The 16,739-nt window shown below is 39.7% G+C and overlaps 1 protein-coding gene across 5 annotated transcripts in view; it reads right to left on the bottom strand.

The window, feature by feature from the left end:
• The window catches only part of CEP85L (centrosomal protein 85 like), a 210,954-nt gene that overhangs the window by 175,339 nt on the left and 18,876 nt on the right, over positions 1–16,739 (bottom strand). The window contains exon 1 of one of the 5 annotated variants that reach the window (XM_007190765.2): positions 8,958–9,004. The exons of the other annotated variants lie outside the window; for them this stretch is intronic. Within the exon in view, the coding sequence (XP_007190827.1) occupies positions 8,958–8,960 (3 nt within the window). The 5' untranslated portion in view covers positions 8,961–9,004. Of the gene's footprint in view, positions 1–8,957; positions 9,005–16,739 lie in introns of those variants that run through there. 5 annotated transcript variants of the gene reach the window in all.

The raw sequence follows: 16,739 nt of genomic DNA, 5'->3' as shown, positions 1-16,739 counted from the left end.
AAAAAAAAAAATTATTAGCATGAAGAAGGGCATTAAGCTAGGTCAACCACTGATTGATAGAACTATTCCTCAAGAATAGAGAACTTGTGGCGAATTCCATAGCTGTCCAGTGGTTAGGACTCAGCTCTTTCACTGCCAAGGGCCCGGGGTTCAATCCCTGGTCAGGGAACTAAAATCCCACAAGCCACACAGCCCGGCCAAAAAAAGAAAAAAAATAGAGAACTTGCTTTGATTAATTTTATGCTCAAAGTTCTGATCTAAGTTTTGATTTCCTGAGTGGACATGACCATCAGGGCTAGATGTCTCATGGAGATGACCACTAGCAATTCTTTGGGAAGGAACATCTCTCACTTTAATAAGCGGGCATCTTCATTTAGAGCTGGATCTTAAATGTGAACTAAATCAGTGGTTTTCAAGGTGTACTCCTAGGGCCTCAATGGCAAACAGTGAAAGTTTTAAACTGCATATGAAAATTGTGTGTTGTTTTGTGTCTGGTTTATACATTGGAGTTTTGCAATTAGATTTCATTTAGGAAAAAAAAAGAGCCCCACTGCAAAAAGTGAATACCTTTGAGATTTTGGTCCATTTCTCTATTCATAAGGAACTGAGGCCCAGAGATTATATGATTCACTGAAAAGGCCACAGTGAATCTTAAAACTAAGTCACCGCTCTCAGCCGAGTCCACTGTGCAGACCTTCTGCGTTCTGTCCACAAGCCACTGTGAGTCTGGGGAGCATGGCAGTCACCCAGGCCAAGGTAACTCTGGATGAACTACGCATTCCTAGTACTGCAACAGCTAAGAAGTAGGTTCTAAACGGGAAGATTCTACTCAAATACTGACTGGCCAGCTACCATTGATTGCTTATATAATTAGGTGCTACATAATCTAATTTGAACCTCACAGTATCTGTTGAGTTGGGCAGAACAAGTATCTCCCCAGCCCCCATCCTTAATTTTGCAAAAGGTAAAAGATATATCAATATCTCAAAGATACTGATTTCCTCAAGGAAACATATAGTAGATTGAAAAACACACACAAAAAGGTCCTAAACTCCAGTCTTCTTTTAGAAAGACAAGGCTCAGTTCATTTTCTTATGTCCTGATTAATCCAACTAGTAAGAATATGCAGTGCCTGTGTAGACTGGAGACCAATGATGTCATTAAATAGGACAGCTTCCAAAACTGACAGGCATAAAAATGGAGAACAAAGTTTAGATGCCAAACTATGAGCCATGGACATCTGCCAATCTTTATAATTATTACAGGGAGACCCACATACTTTCATGAAGTATGCTTATATCTGTACCCTGAATAAGTTGGCTTGCATTGATATGTATGCCTATTCTTCAAATGAATGTAGATGCTCTTTTGTTCAATAAAGCATGATTTTAATTAAAAGCATTACTGAATTCATAACAATGTGCTTTGTCCTAATGTACTGTCTCAATCAAATTCTACTAAAACTACAATTTTACTGTTATGTGGGGCTCTGTGAAATTTTTTCATCTTAAAAATGGGATCCTACTTGAAAACTTGGGGACCATCTGTTCGAGGGTAAAATAAAGGGAACAGAACAATATTAGGATAGGAAATAATTATTTTAAAGCATATTTTGTATCTTTTCCTGTGCCTCTTTTTTAATGTTGTACAGCTAAATTATCGCTCTGTTTTTCATGTTGAATGGCTGCTTCTTACCTGGCTTTGTTTCTTATGTGTGGTCAGATCACTGATTCTCAGAAAAACTACTCTCTAGCCTAGCCCTACATTCCTCCAAGATAATATCATCTACAGGGGTCAAGTTTCTTGCTAGAAGTGTCGATTCACAGAAGTAAGCAAACTAGAAGTACAACCATGAAATGTTAAAGAAACTTTCAAACTTGGACAGGACATTAATAACAAATACTATATTAACTATTAAGTATCTCTTTTTAAAAAAAAAGTAATATCCGGTCACGCTGACCAACAAAATTGGCACAGTAAACAGAACACAGAAAGGGCTGTAAGCAATGCATGTAGGAACACTGAGGTAATGGATAGGCTCCACGTCTGCTGAGGACTCCGGAGGAACAGCTGTTCCCTTCTCTCAAAACAAACCCGACTCCAGTGCATTTCAGCGTGCTTACCAGCTCAGATCTGCTTTTGAGGAGTAAGCCAAGCACATACCCACTGGTGATTTACCTTAGGGAGGACATTAGGGAAACTTAAAAAACAAAAGTCAGCTTGAACATGACCTGTTTTATAGCTTTCCTCCATCTCTGGCAATCTTCCATTCAGTCTACCTCCCCTCCCCCTTGCCCTTACTTACATTTGATTCTTTGTCAGATAAAACATGGAGACAATGGAAAGCAACTGGGAAAGAAACTAAACATTTCCTTCTGGAAGCATTACCTATTTTTAAATAACAACTCAGACTCTGTAAATATATTCATTAGAAAAACCCTATGAGAAACCAATTTTTAAAAGTCAGAACCTAGAATTTAAGGTCTCCCTTCAGTGTACTATCAAAACTCTTTACATCTGCAGCCAGTCTAGGCTTTTATCTCTGGAGACTGAAGTTTAGGTCCTTAATCCTAGATTTATCTCATGAACTAGACTCATTTAATTCCACGTAGAGCTGGGGTTTGGAAGTGGAATGTAGAGAGGAAAGTCAGCGGTACAACATTTAGTTTCACATAGCAGAGCTTTGAACTGACTTATAGGCAAGTCTTATAGTCTCTCTGTGCCCCAGATAATTTATATTTAAAACAAAAAGGATCATACTAGACAACCTTTAAATTTCCTTACTAATCCAATGCTGTATGATCCTTAGAGGTCTGAAATGGGAAGTGAAATGTGAAGGGGTATAGCAAACAGAATTATGGTGATGGTAATTGGATTGTCCCTCCCTGATGTGGAATTACACGGCATCTGTCAAGTGGCTCTGCAGCACCTCCCACCAGAGTAGGCAGAGTATATTTCCCCACTGACCATATTGGGCTTGACCATGTGACTTGCTTTGGCAACTGAAGTTAGCAGATGTGATGCAAGCAGAGGCTTTACACATGCCTGTCTTTGGCTTTAGCACTTCTTTGCTTCTGTAATCTACTGGCTAGCCACTGACTCAAAAATGAGGAGATGTGGAGCTGACCAAACCTTGAGCAAGAAAAACAGGAGATTGGGATTGACATATATACACTAATATGTATAAAATGGATAACTAATAAGAACCTGCTGTATAAAAAAATAAATACAATAAAATTCAAAAAAAAAGAAAAATGTGAAAGTGAAATATTAAAAAAACAAAAAAAACAAAAAACCCCCAAGCATCTGCTGTTTTAAGCCTCTAAAATCTGTGGCTGGCTGTTATGCAGCACTACTGCAGCAGAAATCTGACTAATACCATAGACCTCTTGCTCTTTTGACTTTTTTGGCATATTTTATCCAACAATATGCCCACTGATCTGAAAATTTCTTCAAGGCTATTGAGCTGCATTAGAGGCATCATGCCATTTCAACTTGACCATGGAAGTGTTCTCCTCATTAGGACAACCAGCAGGGTTACTGTCAGCGCTAAAAGCACTGCACAACTTAAATTTAGTCTACTGAACCTTCTGTGTAAAGAACTCTGTGTTCCTAGCCTATACTGAGAAATGACTCCTACAAAAGTGTGCTGTGTTGACTATAAGGATGGTGATCATTATAACTTACAGTGTCGTCCTTGTGATGACCTTATGGTTTCAGTAACTGGAGAAATTGTATTTATCCCAAGCAATTTGTTTGAATCTATGGACACTAGTTCTGTAACTGGTTGTGAGCCCTCTTGATACTGCTTGCAAAAGTCAGAACCAAATATGTAGCCTTCCACAAGCAAGTACATGTAGGTGACCTTGCAGCATACATTTTGTTTACTAACCTCTCTCCTGGTTTTATCTTTTTTTCTACACCCATTTTCTCTCTCTTTGCTTTCCTTATAACTTACTATTGTTATTACATTAGGTATTGTTATACTGTATATGTTTATGTCAACTACCTTAAATCCTTTTCGGAACTGAATTGAGAATATATATATATTTTTAAACTACTATTAATAATAAAAGTACTAATTTCAATTAGTACAATGGAGATACAAGTATAATTACACCACTGATCTGTCAACTCTTTCATTGTTAAAACTTATTGAGACTATGGTATTTCTCTACTCTAAACTATCTCTAGGAAGGTATTGTTTAAAAAGTACTGATATCCATTTGTACCATTTCACATCCACCATCAAAATAAATGTAAGGATGAAAATCTATCTTCAGGGGCTTCCCTGGTGGCGCAGTGGTTGGGAATCCGTCTGCCAGTGCAGGGGGCACGTGTTCAAGCCCTGGTCCGGGAAGATCCCACATGCCGTGGAGCAACTAAGCCCGTGTGCCACAACTACTGAGCCTGCGCTCTAGAGCCCACGAGCCACAACTACTGAGCCCACATGCCACAATTACTGAAGCCCGTGTGCCTAGAGCCCATGCTCCGCAACAAGGGAAGCCACCGCAATGAGAGGCCCACGCACCGCAACCAAGAGTAGCCCCTGCTCACTGCAACTAGAGAAAGCCCATGCGCAGCAACGAAGACCCAACGCAGCCAAAAATAAATAAATAAATAAAATTTAAAAAAAAAAACTATCTTCAAGCTGTTAGAATTAGAGAAGTTTTTTATTTACTAAGAAATTGACATGTTATTCTATTAATTATTCAAGTGAATTTTTAAATATTTGTTGAGCACCTACTGTGTACATACGTGATGCTAAGTGCCATTGGCAATATAAAGATGAATAAGGTACTTCAAAATCTTTCAGAAGCTCCTATGTGTGTTAGGCGCTTGTACATTACAAGGACTTGGTTACCTCAGGTGTAACTGGGGTTCACTCTAAGAATGAAGAAAGGTGAGGCAACGTGGAAATACTCGGGACCTCTGGCAGAAGCACAATCTGATCTCTAATTGTAGTTTATTGCTCTAAAACATCAAGAAATAAATCAGTCACCAAGGTCAGGGGGCTGGTGGCTAGGGCAGGACAAGTATAGGAAACACCAGCAAAAAACAGAAAATAACCATTCAGGGTGATGAGAGTAGGAAGCTGAACTAATGTGAGTCAGTAGATGGAAGCCAAGAATAATCAGTAATGAGCAGATCCAAATCAGAAGCTGAAAGAAGGGTTCTGATGCAAGACACTGATCTAAGTTTACATGTTTTAACTACTATTGAATATCCAAAGGGGTATAAAAAGGGGGGAAATAAGAATTGGCACTTGCTATAAACCTTAAGGGCTCTCTATTAAAGTGTTCTGTGTCTAGAGGTAAATGTGAGATATAGGGCAGTTAGGGAGGGACAAATACCAATCCTACCAACATCTATAGGAAGAACATTCAATGCTAGAGTCCACAAAGAGCAATATCCCAGGACATCCCAGCTTACCCTTCATATACTGAGGTGAGCCATAAGAAAACAAGAATTCTGTGACACAGTGGTAGTCTCTGACCCTGCCCCCTCTTGCTGTAACTCTTCCCCTACTCCAGCAGATACCTGGAATCCAACTTATTAAAGTAGAACTGTGAAAAATCTTAATTTTTCCCTTCTCCCATTGTCTGCACCTAATATTTGAATAGGACCCTCAAACAATTCTGAAAATTGTGAACTTCATCCATGGAGATGAACACAGTCATAAAAATGAACAAGCAGAAAGAACCATCTTCTAGATTAAAAGCATCAGTTTTAATCTATAAAAGGAGATTAACCAGAGGTGTAAACATAAATGACCCCATCCACGAACAGTTAATAATACAAATAAAACAAACAAAAAACTTTAGCAAACTCTAAAACCCAGGAAAAGATGCTAGGCTATCAACAAGATGCAAAAGAACATCACACCATATACACGTTATATGCAAAATTTAGCACAAAGTAAATCATAGACCTAATTGTAAAAGCTAAAAGTATAGGGACTTCCCTGATGGCGCAGTGGTTAAGAATCCACCTGCCATTGCAGGGGACACGGGTTCGAGAGCCCTGGTCTGGGAAGGTCCCACATGCCACAGATCAACTAAGCCCGTGTGCCACAACTACTGAGCCCGTGTGCCACAACTACTGAAGCCTACGTGCCTAGAGCCCGCGCTCCGCAACGAGGAGTAGCCCCCGCTCGCCACAACTAGAGAAAGCCTGCGCGCAGCAAAGAAGACCCAACGCAGCCAAAAGATAAATAAATTAATTTTTTTAAAAAAAGCTAAAAGTATAAAATTCTTAAAACATGGGCACAAATATTTGTGACCTTGAATTAGGCAATGGTTCTTAGATCTGATGCCAGAAGCACAAACAAAAAAGACAAAAACAGATAAATTGGACTTCATCAAAAGTAAAAACTTGGGCTTCCCTGGTGGCGCAGTGGTTGAGAATCTGCCTGCCAATGCAGGGGACACGGGTTCGAGCCCTGGTCTGGGAAGATCCCACATGCCGCAGAGCAACTAGGCCTGTGAGCCACAATTACTGAGCCTGCGCGTCTGGAGCCTGTGCTCCGCAACAAGAGAGGCCGCGATAGTGAGAGGCCTGCGCGCCGCGATGAAGAGTGGTCCCCACTTGCCACAACTAGAGAAAGCCCTCGCACAGAAACGAAGACCCAACACAGCCATAAATAAATAAAAAATAAAAAAAAATAAAAAAAAAATAAAAAAAAAAAAAGTAAAAACTTTGTGCTTCAAAAGAAACCTGGAGAAAGTGAAGGGGCAACCCAGGGAATGTGAGAAAGTATTAGCAAACCATATAACTGGTAAGGAATTTGTATCCAGAACTCTTACAACTAAACAATAAAAAGACAAATAATTAATTTTTAAATCATCTGAATAGACATTTCTCCAGATAAGATAGACAAATGGTCAATAAGTATCTGAAAAGATGCTCAACAATATTAGTTATTAGGAAAATGAAACCATGATGAGATACCACTTCACACCCAGTAGGATGGCTGTAATAAAAAAGACAAACAGTAAAAAGTATTGGTGAGGATGTGGAGTAAGTAGAATTTTCATACATTTCTGGTTGGAGTGTAAAATGGTACCACCATCTTGGAAAACAGTTTGCCAGTACCTCAAAAAGTTGAACATTGAGCTATCATATCACCCAGAAATTCCACTCCTAGAGAAATGAAATATACCCAAGAGAAATAAAAACATATGTTTGCACAATACCCTAAACAGAAATGTTCAGACCAGCATTATTCATAATAGCCAAAAAATGGAAATAACACAAATGTCCATCACCTGATGAATGGATAAACAAAATTATACACACACACGGAAATATTATCCAGCAATAAAAGAATGGAGTACTGATACATACCACAACATTGATGAACCTTGAGAACGTGCTAAGTGAAAAAAATCAGACACAAAAGACCACATATTTTATGCTTCTATTTATGTAAAATGTCCCAGCATAGACAAATCCATAAAAACAGCAGATCAGTGGTTGCCAGGGGCTGGGTGGCAGGTAGGGGAAATAGGAAGTGATTTTTAGTAAGTAAATAGGGTTTCTTTGGGGAATGATGAAAATGTTCTGAAATTAGACAGTGGGAAAGATTGCACAACTCTATGAATATCGTAAAGCCCACCAGATTGTACACTTTAAAAGAGTGAATTTTATGATATGTGAATTTCATCTCAATAAAGCTGTCACTTTAAAAAATATTACATATTTAAAATGGGAACTATTTGAAATTAGGAGCGATTGCTTTAGAAATAAGAATAGGACTGAAAAAGTAAAAAAAAAAAAAAAGCAATGAAAGCAGCAAAGAGCAAAATAGGAAAATGCCACAAATCAAATCAATGAATTTGAAGACGAACTCAAAAAACCTTCCAGAAATAGGAACAAATAAAATGAGAGAAGAGATGATGTACTGAGAACAGATCTAAGATATCCACTAACCAGGAATGTGGTTTTAAGCAAACTGTTTAGCCTCTTTGGGCCTCAGGTTGTCATCTGATAGAAACAAAAGCTTGAACAAGATGACTTAAGCATATAATATGGGCCAGGGCAGTGGTAGGCAGTAAAGAGAGAAAGCTAGGCTGGGAAAGATAATGAAGTCCTGATCTTACAGAACTAAAATATTGGGGGTGGGGTGAGGAGGGGGCAGGGAAGGGCACGCAGTCCTGCCACTGTCCGTAGTGCTGAACCATCACAGTTTTGTCTGAATGCCGTTTGGAGGAGTTAGGAATTGCTTTGGTAAGCAACATGGAGAGCTCACCATTTTAGAAATGAACAGTGATACTCTGAGCTAATGTACATTTATGTTTTTAATTACCACATGTGTGCTAATGGTCACCAAACCCATACGTCTAGCACTGACCTCTCTCCATCTCTCAATGCATATTTTCAATTATATGTACCTTGGAGATATTGCAGGTTCAGTTTCAGGCCACCACAATAAAGCGAATACCACCATAAAGCAAGTCACATGAATTTTTTGGTTTTCCAGTGCATATGAAAGTTATGTTTTTACTATACTGTAGCCTATTAAGTGTGCAATAGCATTATGTCTAAAAATACAATGTACATACCTTCATTTAAAAATACTTAATTGCAGGCTTCTCTGGTGGCGCAGTGGTTAAGAATCTGCCTGCCAATGCAGGGGACACGGATTCGAGCCCTGGTCCGGGAAGATCCCACATGCCGCAGAGCAACTAAGCCCGTGCACCACAACTACTGAGCCTGCGCTCTAGAGCCCGCGAGCCACAACTACTGAGCCCACACGCCTAGAGCCCGTGCTCTGCAACAAGAGAAGCCTCCACAATGAGAAGGCCGCACACCGCAGTGAAGAGTAGCCGTCGCTCACCACAACTAGAGAAAGCCCACGCGCAGCAATGAAGACACAATGCAGCCAAAAATAAATAAATAAAAAATAAAAATAAAGCTTATTAAAAAAAACTACTTAATTGCTCAAAGATTCTAACCATCACCGGAGCCTTCGGTGAGTTGTATCCTTCTTGCTGGTGAGGGTCCTGTCTCGATGTTGACGGCCGCTGCTCAGGGTGGTGGTTGCTGAAGGCTGGGGTGGCCGCGGCCCTTTTTTAAAATAAGACACCAGGGAAGCCGATTTACTTTATCACAGCACCTAATACACTCTATTTACTCTTGATACACTCTTCTCTATTTCTCATTAGACTGTGATCCTTGTGCAACAATTGATTTGACTATATAAATCACTATTGTATCCTCAATGTTTGGCACAGAGCATGTCATTAAACAATTTATCAAATGAATCCTTAAATGGATGAATAATGAGAATCTGTTTTCTTTCCATTCCTTACTCCCTGGTGATTCAGTCAAACCAAACTAATTGCAGTTTCTTGACTCTCCCAAGCCTTCCCTTGAACCCAGGCTTTGGCTTGCCCTCCTTTGTCTCGGAGTAACCCTATCTGACTTGATTATCAGCTGAATGTCTCCTTCTCAGAGTCAGCTCAGTTGTCGCCTTTGGAACACTTTCCCAGGCAGTCACAGCCTTCATCCTCTGTGTTTCCGTAGCCCTCAGTTCCTAGCAACTATCACAATCCTGTTACTTTTAATGTTCACGTCTGATCCCCTTCAGGGGATATTAGACTGTGAGCTTTATATCCATTTTTGTTTCCTTAGCGCCTAAAAGGGGTCTTTCACCCAGTAAAGAAAGAATGACTGAATAAACAATACATACATGAGTACAGTTAGGCTCTAGGAATATTAGCAGGCAGTGTGTGCAGAACTAAGTAGGAAGGAAGACGATATAGGGGAGAAGATTATAGAAGGTGATGTAAGAGCCATGCGTTTGTAGATACTGAATTAACTGTAATTCCTTACTTCCAAAATTAGTTTTTCCCTTGTGCAAAATGAAGAGCAGAATGGTGATATCAGCACAATTGTTGCTTTGCCTAACATGTCTTAGTCACACCATATCTCAGTCCATTGTTTACTAACTGCTAGCCTTTAGGTGTCAACTTCAAATAACCTCAGGTGCCAGGCAGGTTACCTAAAGGTGTGATGGGCCTGTGAGGAACTAAATGTCCATGCGAGGGGCATCAGTTTCAATTTTTAAATCATGTGGTCACCAAACAGAACAGTATTTGGGCCTGATGTGGTCTGCAAGGCACTGGTTTACCTTCCCTTCTACACATTTTGAAATCAAAACATCTTCTGAACTACAATGGAACTGAATAGGGAGAGATGTGGACAATCTTTTCAACATTGTAGAAAAAGAGGCTGTTTCCGTAATTCTGGCAAGAAGTAAAATTCTTTCTGAAGTGGTTTCATAGTCTGCCAGAATATTAGATCAGAAATTTCACTGGCAGTCCAAAACAGAATCTTTTCCTTTTATGTAAAATATCTTGATATCTACCGTTGGCACTGCTTTTGCTTTTTTCTAAACAGTTTATTTGTTTCTTGATTACAAAACTAACACAAACTCTTTGTAAAAATATTTGGAAAATAGAGGGAAAAAAAGTTAAAAAACAATTCCTCAAAATTAGTCCACCAGTGATCAACATCTACCAACCAGCATTTTAGTTTATGCATCAGATATGAGGTAGAACTGTGGAACTGACGTGCATGCTCAGAGGTAGGTAGCAGGTAAGCAGGAAAACACTTTAGTTCTAAACAGCTGGTTATCTGTAAGAACTTATGATCCAGCCGAACTATTAAAGACATTCTGAGGTGACGCTGGAGTGCCTGACTGAAACCACATGTCTGCAGAACAGGGCCTGATGAGGAGTTTACTATTGTTGAAATGGAACTTGGTTCTGAATCCACAACAGAGCTATTGTGCATATGACATTTGCTTTGGGAACTGAATTCGGGATTAACAGTAAACAAGAGCTTTTGAGTCCTGCCCATAAAGAACCTTCCCTTGCTTGCCAAGTAATTCAACGTAGAAAATGTACTCACCAGTACGTTCAACATAGAAAAGTACAGTTTTTGACCTTAAAACACTGAATGCAGTCTGAAACTTTTAAAGATGTGGATTATACAAGTCAAATGAGAGAAGACAGTTACAAAAAACAGAACATTTTTTTTAAACAAGGAACTGTGCTGTGTTTTTATGTAGAGTGTATTGTGTCCATGTATTCTTGGGTTCATCTATAGAACCATAAGAGGGAGAAGCATTGGAAAGCAAGGAAATGGACAAGTCTGAACACGAATTATCAGGGATCTGGGGTGAAAAAAACCCAATATGTCCATTATTAACAGTAGAGAGACCGAATGTTAATATTTTCAGAGAAACTTTAAAGATTTATGAATATCTGAAGTTGTTCTTTTTTTTCCCACTTAATTTAAAAAATTTTCGCAGTTTTCCTTTTATTTTGTCTTTTTTTTTTTTTTTTCTAGTTTTTAATTCTGGGGCCATACAGCATGTGGGATTTTAGTTCCCTAACCAGGAATGGAACTGCAGCTCCCTGCTTTGGAAGCACGAAGTCTTAACCACTGGACCACCAGGGAAGTCCCTGCAGTTTTCGTTTTGATAGTATGTGAACCCCATGAAATTTTCCTGCAAAGCCACTGGTATATCAGGGGACAGAGTTTTAAGAATATCTCAGATGGGGACTTCCCTGGTGGTGCAGTGGTTAAGAATCCGCCTGCCAATGCAGGGGACACGGGTTTGAGCCCTGATCCGGGAAGATCCCACATGCCGCGGAGCAGCTAGGCCCGTGCACCACAACTACTGAGCCTGCGCTCTAGAGCCTGCAAGCCACAACTACTGAGCTCGCATGCTGCAACTACTGAAGCCTGCTCACCTGAAGCCTGCGCGCTTAGAGCCCATGCTCCACAACAAGAGAAGCCACCACAATGAGAAGCCCGCGCACCACAACAAAGAGTAGCCCCCGCTTGCCACAACTAGAGAAAGCCCATGCGCAGCGACAAAGACCCAATGCAGCCCAAAATAAATAAATAAAATAAATAAATTAAGAATATCTCAGATGAGGGACTAGGAAAATGTAATCTATTAGAGGTACTTTTGAAATCCAGATCTATTTATTATTTTACTATAATTAAACCTGTGATGCACTTACATATCATCAGTTTTAACAATACTTTCACCTACCTTAATATTCATTTCAAAATTTTTAATCTCAGGAAAACAAAAAACAATCAAGGAAAAATAAAAAGTGGGTGGCTTTCAAAAACAAAGCAGCTGTTCATTCAACCTAAGTATCATAAGCTGATTTTATTAAGTAAAGCCTTACATTTCACAGTCACAGCAGTTTATAAATACATGTTTACTCATTCATTGATTCCTTTTATTCATCAATCATATTTTTAGTACTTTATGTAGTAGAGTTATATTGTACTAGGTGCTGGGATTTAGAAACACAGGCTTTCTGGGTGTGAAATGTGGTCTTCACCTCCAGGACCCCATGGTTTAATTCCATAAAGAAGTTTTAAAGAAGGGGTGCCTTCGCCATATATTAAGGGAACAGAAGTGATTTGGCAGACAAACCGCGCAAGGAACGTGTCCCCTCCGCTGCTCAATTGTTCACATGTCCTAAGTTTGTGCTTCAGGCAGAGGTGAGTGAAGCTTCACGTAATATTATGCCCTAAAGTTAAGTCCTCCTACTCCTGAAATACACACACACACACACACACACACTTTCACCTTGCTCTAAAGTTTTCCTCTTGAATATCAAGGACTGAGTGCTAAAAAGTTATTTTTAGAGTTCTCAGCTCCAATATGGAAATGTTTCTAGAGCTTGGATCTAGAAGTTTATGCCTTTCTTGAACTTCCAGAGTTGTAATAATCCACTGAGGACAAAGGACACAAAGCACTGCCACAGGGGAGATATGGCCCAAATTTGAAAAAGTACACGTTTTTACAGGCATGAAGATTAAGGCAGCTGGAATCCTGTAGTTTCCATGAAGAGAAGTTGTGGAGTTCCCGGAGGCCTCCTAGGAGTGATCCATCCTACATCACAAAGCTTATGTGTTTTTCTGAAGAGTCCAGACATGATGATTTTGAGGGTTCTCATACTCTGATTAGAAAAATCTGATAGCTACATTTAAATATAGTGCATTGTTTTTACCACTTAAGGTTGCAGCAATTTGATCAGACAGCTTTCTTTTGGGAAGATTTCCAAATCAAGGTTTGGGACAGAATCTAATCCTTTTCGCTGGAGGTTTTTGTTTTTTGTTTTTTTTCTCCCTTGAAATGTTTATATGGGAGAATATGAACTATAAACATTTTTATATGAAAACTTAACTTTTTAACGTTTTATTGACTGCATTGCAAGGAGTCATTTGGCCCAGGCAGGGCAGAGAGAGTAACATCTCCCAGGGTCGCCTGCAACCACTCCTCCATCTCCTTTCCCAACTCCAGCAGTGATGCCGGAAAATCAGTGCGGCCTCTGGGTGTGTACATGCAACATGGTCTGACAAAGATCATAACGTTCTCATCAACATGTAGTGACAGACCAATGTCCATTCATAAATTCCAGTGTTTTTTCCTGTTGAAATAAGTGATTAACACGTGGGTATAACTGTCTACTACAGCTACCTGGTTTTGTAAAGCATATTGTTAATTAAAGGGCAGGATTCAAAAGCTTAGCCAACTCTGTAAAAGCTCTACACTTAATCATCTGTTTCTTGCAAACTTCAGCCTGTGGGGTAAAGAGACATTTGTTGGATCATGGCCTGCTCGTCTTTGGGGAGGATCTTTCCACAGACTGGACTCTTTTATCAGGGAGCCTAGATAAAGGTCTCAGGGCCACCTATTTTGCCAAAGTCTTTCACCCTGTCAAACTAATTTTCCTTTCAAAAAAAAAACTATGTGGAAAGTTAATGTTTAACTTTTCATAATAATATTTTCTCTTTACCTGTTTTTTTCCAATGGTTTCATATCTCAGCTTAACATCCATCCCAAAGGACTTACACAGGAAATGGAGACCAAAGCTAAAACAAACTCACACCCTTTTCTCTAGCAGCCAACTTTAAAATTAGCACTTAAAAATCAAAACATAGGGCTTCCCTGGTGGTGCAGTGGTTGGGGGTCCGCCTGCCAATGCAGGGGACATGGGTTCGAGCCCTGGTCTGGGAGGATCCCACATGCCGCGGAGCAACTAAGCCCGTGAGCCGCAACTAATGAGCCTGCGCTCTAGAGCCCACGTGCCACAACTACTGAAGCCCGCGTGCCTGGGGCCCATGCTCTGCAACAGGAGAGGCCACCGCAATGAGAAGCCCGCACACTGCAACGAGGAGTGGCCCCCGCTCGCCGCAACTGGAGAAAGCCTGTGTACAGCAACGAAGACCCAAAATTTAAAAAAAAAAAATTAAAAAAAAAATCAAAACATAAAACTCTCACTGCTGAGAGGCTCTCCCTCTAGGTTACATTAGAAAAATCTATCCTACATCTAAATGGAGTTTTTGCTGTTTATGATCTCAGCTTTCATTATTGTGGCTTAACTAGTATACGTAAGGTTTAAAGATAGTTGAAGCTGTAAAGAAATCTCGTAAATTATGAGCAACCTACAGGAAATGAAAGGTCAGCATTGTTTCTTCCTATCCTTCTCCCTGAAGAGTTTCTTTACAGCCTTGAATGCAGTCTGCTGTGGCATGTCTGTATTTATCCATCTCCCTTAAGGCAAGACATAACAGTAACCTCTATTTTCATAATCTCACATAATAAGTAATTATGAGCTACAGTCCTGATTGTTTCCCTTCAGCTGAATTTTAAAGAATTTAGAAACTCATTCTTTTACATATTTATAACCAAGAAATGAATTCTGATAGTAGAGACTATTAATATGCTAATCTTTCCCAGCATTATATATTTCACGTGAAAGGAAAATCCAAAGATGATGACGAATCCGTCATCTGTTCTACTGACAGGGAAATTTAATTTTGCTTAGTTATATCTACAATTTCCCTTTTGCTCTTAAGAATATATCAGGAAAAAAATTGCAGTAAAACAAGATAGGAGGTCGGCCAGTGGAACAATTATGTATAGCACTTAAGACGTAAAGGTGCTTACAACCAGTTAAATAATGGCAGTCTCCAGTTAATAAACCAAAAATAAACTCTAAATCTTGCTTGGGCTTCAGACATCATTTTTTTTTTTTTTCTATAGAAATAATATGATAAGTAGTGTGTGCTTTACTGGGTCAGCCTACAAAAGTATTTACATTGATATCAATACAATACTTTTTTTGCTATTATTCTTGTTCATAATGAAAAATAATTTTAAAATACAGTTATATACAAATAAGCAAAAGTTTAAAAATATGATTTAATAACTTTATTTCCCATGAATGTAGCAGAGAGAGAAGCAGGTTTGATTGTACAATAGTGAGGTAGAGGGAAATTTTGAGATATTTTTGAGAAGGATTTTTTGGTACTTTCAAGTTTAGAGGTTGATTTGGCAAAGTACCGCTTCGTCTCTCCTTTTTCTTGGTACTAATAAAGTGTCTGTCCCCAGTACTGTTCTCCCATGTAAGGGCCATGATTTTTACAGTCGTTTTGTGGGATCACAAGTGGAGCAAATACAGAGAAAGAGTGATGGGTGACAGCAAAGAAAATAAAGGTAGAAAAGGGAGGAAGAGAGGAGAAAAAAGAGAAAATAAAGTAGTAAAGAAAACAAATTTTTTTAAAAAACACAGTTGACAAAAGCTAGAAAAGTGAGAGAAAAAAGTGGATGGGCCAAAGATGATAAAGCGATTTCTTACGGAGGAACCAACCAACCAGAGAGTTCTGAAAATAGGAGGCATGGGGAGAGCTTGGAATGTCTGTGATCTCCTGAGAGGGAAGAAAGTTGGGAGAGGAAGAAGGCTTAACTCAACCAGTTCCGAAGCAGGACACTGGTGAGTGGAAAGCCCGGCCAGCTTGGTGATGCCTAGAGCAAGGGGTCTGCGGGGGGTGGGGGGGACCTGAGGTCAGGCCAAGGTCTGTGCAGACCGAAGGTCCACGGGATCTGAGGACATATGTCCTCAGTTTAGAAATATCTGTGTGTGTTTAGAGACAACTTTACTGAGGTATAATGTACATGCCTTAAAGTTCACCTGTTGCAAGTATGCAATTCAATGATCTTCAGCAGGTTTACCATTTTGTACAACCACCACTGCCATAGAGTTTAGAACGCTTCCATCATTCCAGTGAGATCTTCCTGCTCCTTTACAGTTAAGCTCTGTTCCCACTCCCGGCCCCAGGCAATCACTTGTCTGCTTACTCTACATATAGAGCTGCCTTTTCTGGACGTTTCATATAAATAGAATCATGCAATATGTGGTCTTCTGTGTCTGGATTCTTTCACTTAGCACGGTGATTTTGATGTTCATGTTGCAGCGTGTATCAAGATCTCCTTTTATTGTTAAATAGTTTTCCATTGTATAAACACATTTTGTTTTCCACTCACCAGTTGACAGACATTTGGGTGGTTTCCACTTTTTGGCTATTATGAATAATGCTGCTTAGAACATGTTGTGTGCAAGTCTTTGTGTGGATACCTATTGTGTTTTAAGCGAACGAGAGGGAGAGATTAACTTGTTTATGGAAAATACAAATTCTCAGGTCTGTCGTGTTCCAGGGAACACACTGCCTGGAAACAGTCTCCACGCAGCAACTCGAGCAGACTTTTTAAAACAGAAAATCAGATCACATCCCTCCTCGGATTACCATTTTCCAGTGACTTCCCATCTCACTAAGAGTGAAGCCTGACCTTGCCGTAGCCCACAGGGCCCTGCCTCACCTGCCCCCAGCTGACGTGTCTCACATCTTCACTTGCC

This window comes from Balaenoptera acutorostrata, chromosome 14 (assembly GCF_949987535.1).
Source record: "Balaenoptera acutorostrata chromosome 14, mBalAcu1.1, whole genome shotgun sequence".
In the NCBI taxonomy this organism is placed as follows: domain Eukaryota; kingdom Metazoa; phylum Chordata; class Mammalia; order Artiodactyla; family Balaenopteridae; genus Balaenoptera; species Balaenoptera acutorostrata.
Note: the sequence above shows the minus strand (reverse complement) of the source record. Positions and strands in the feature narration are given on the sequence as shown.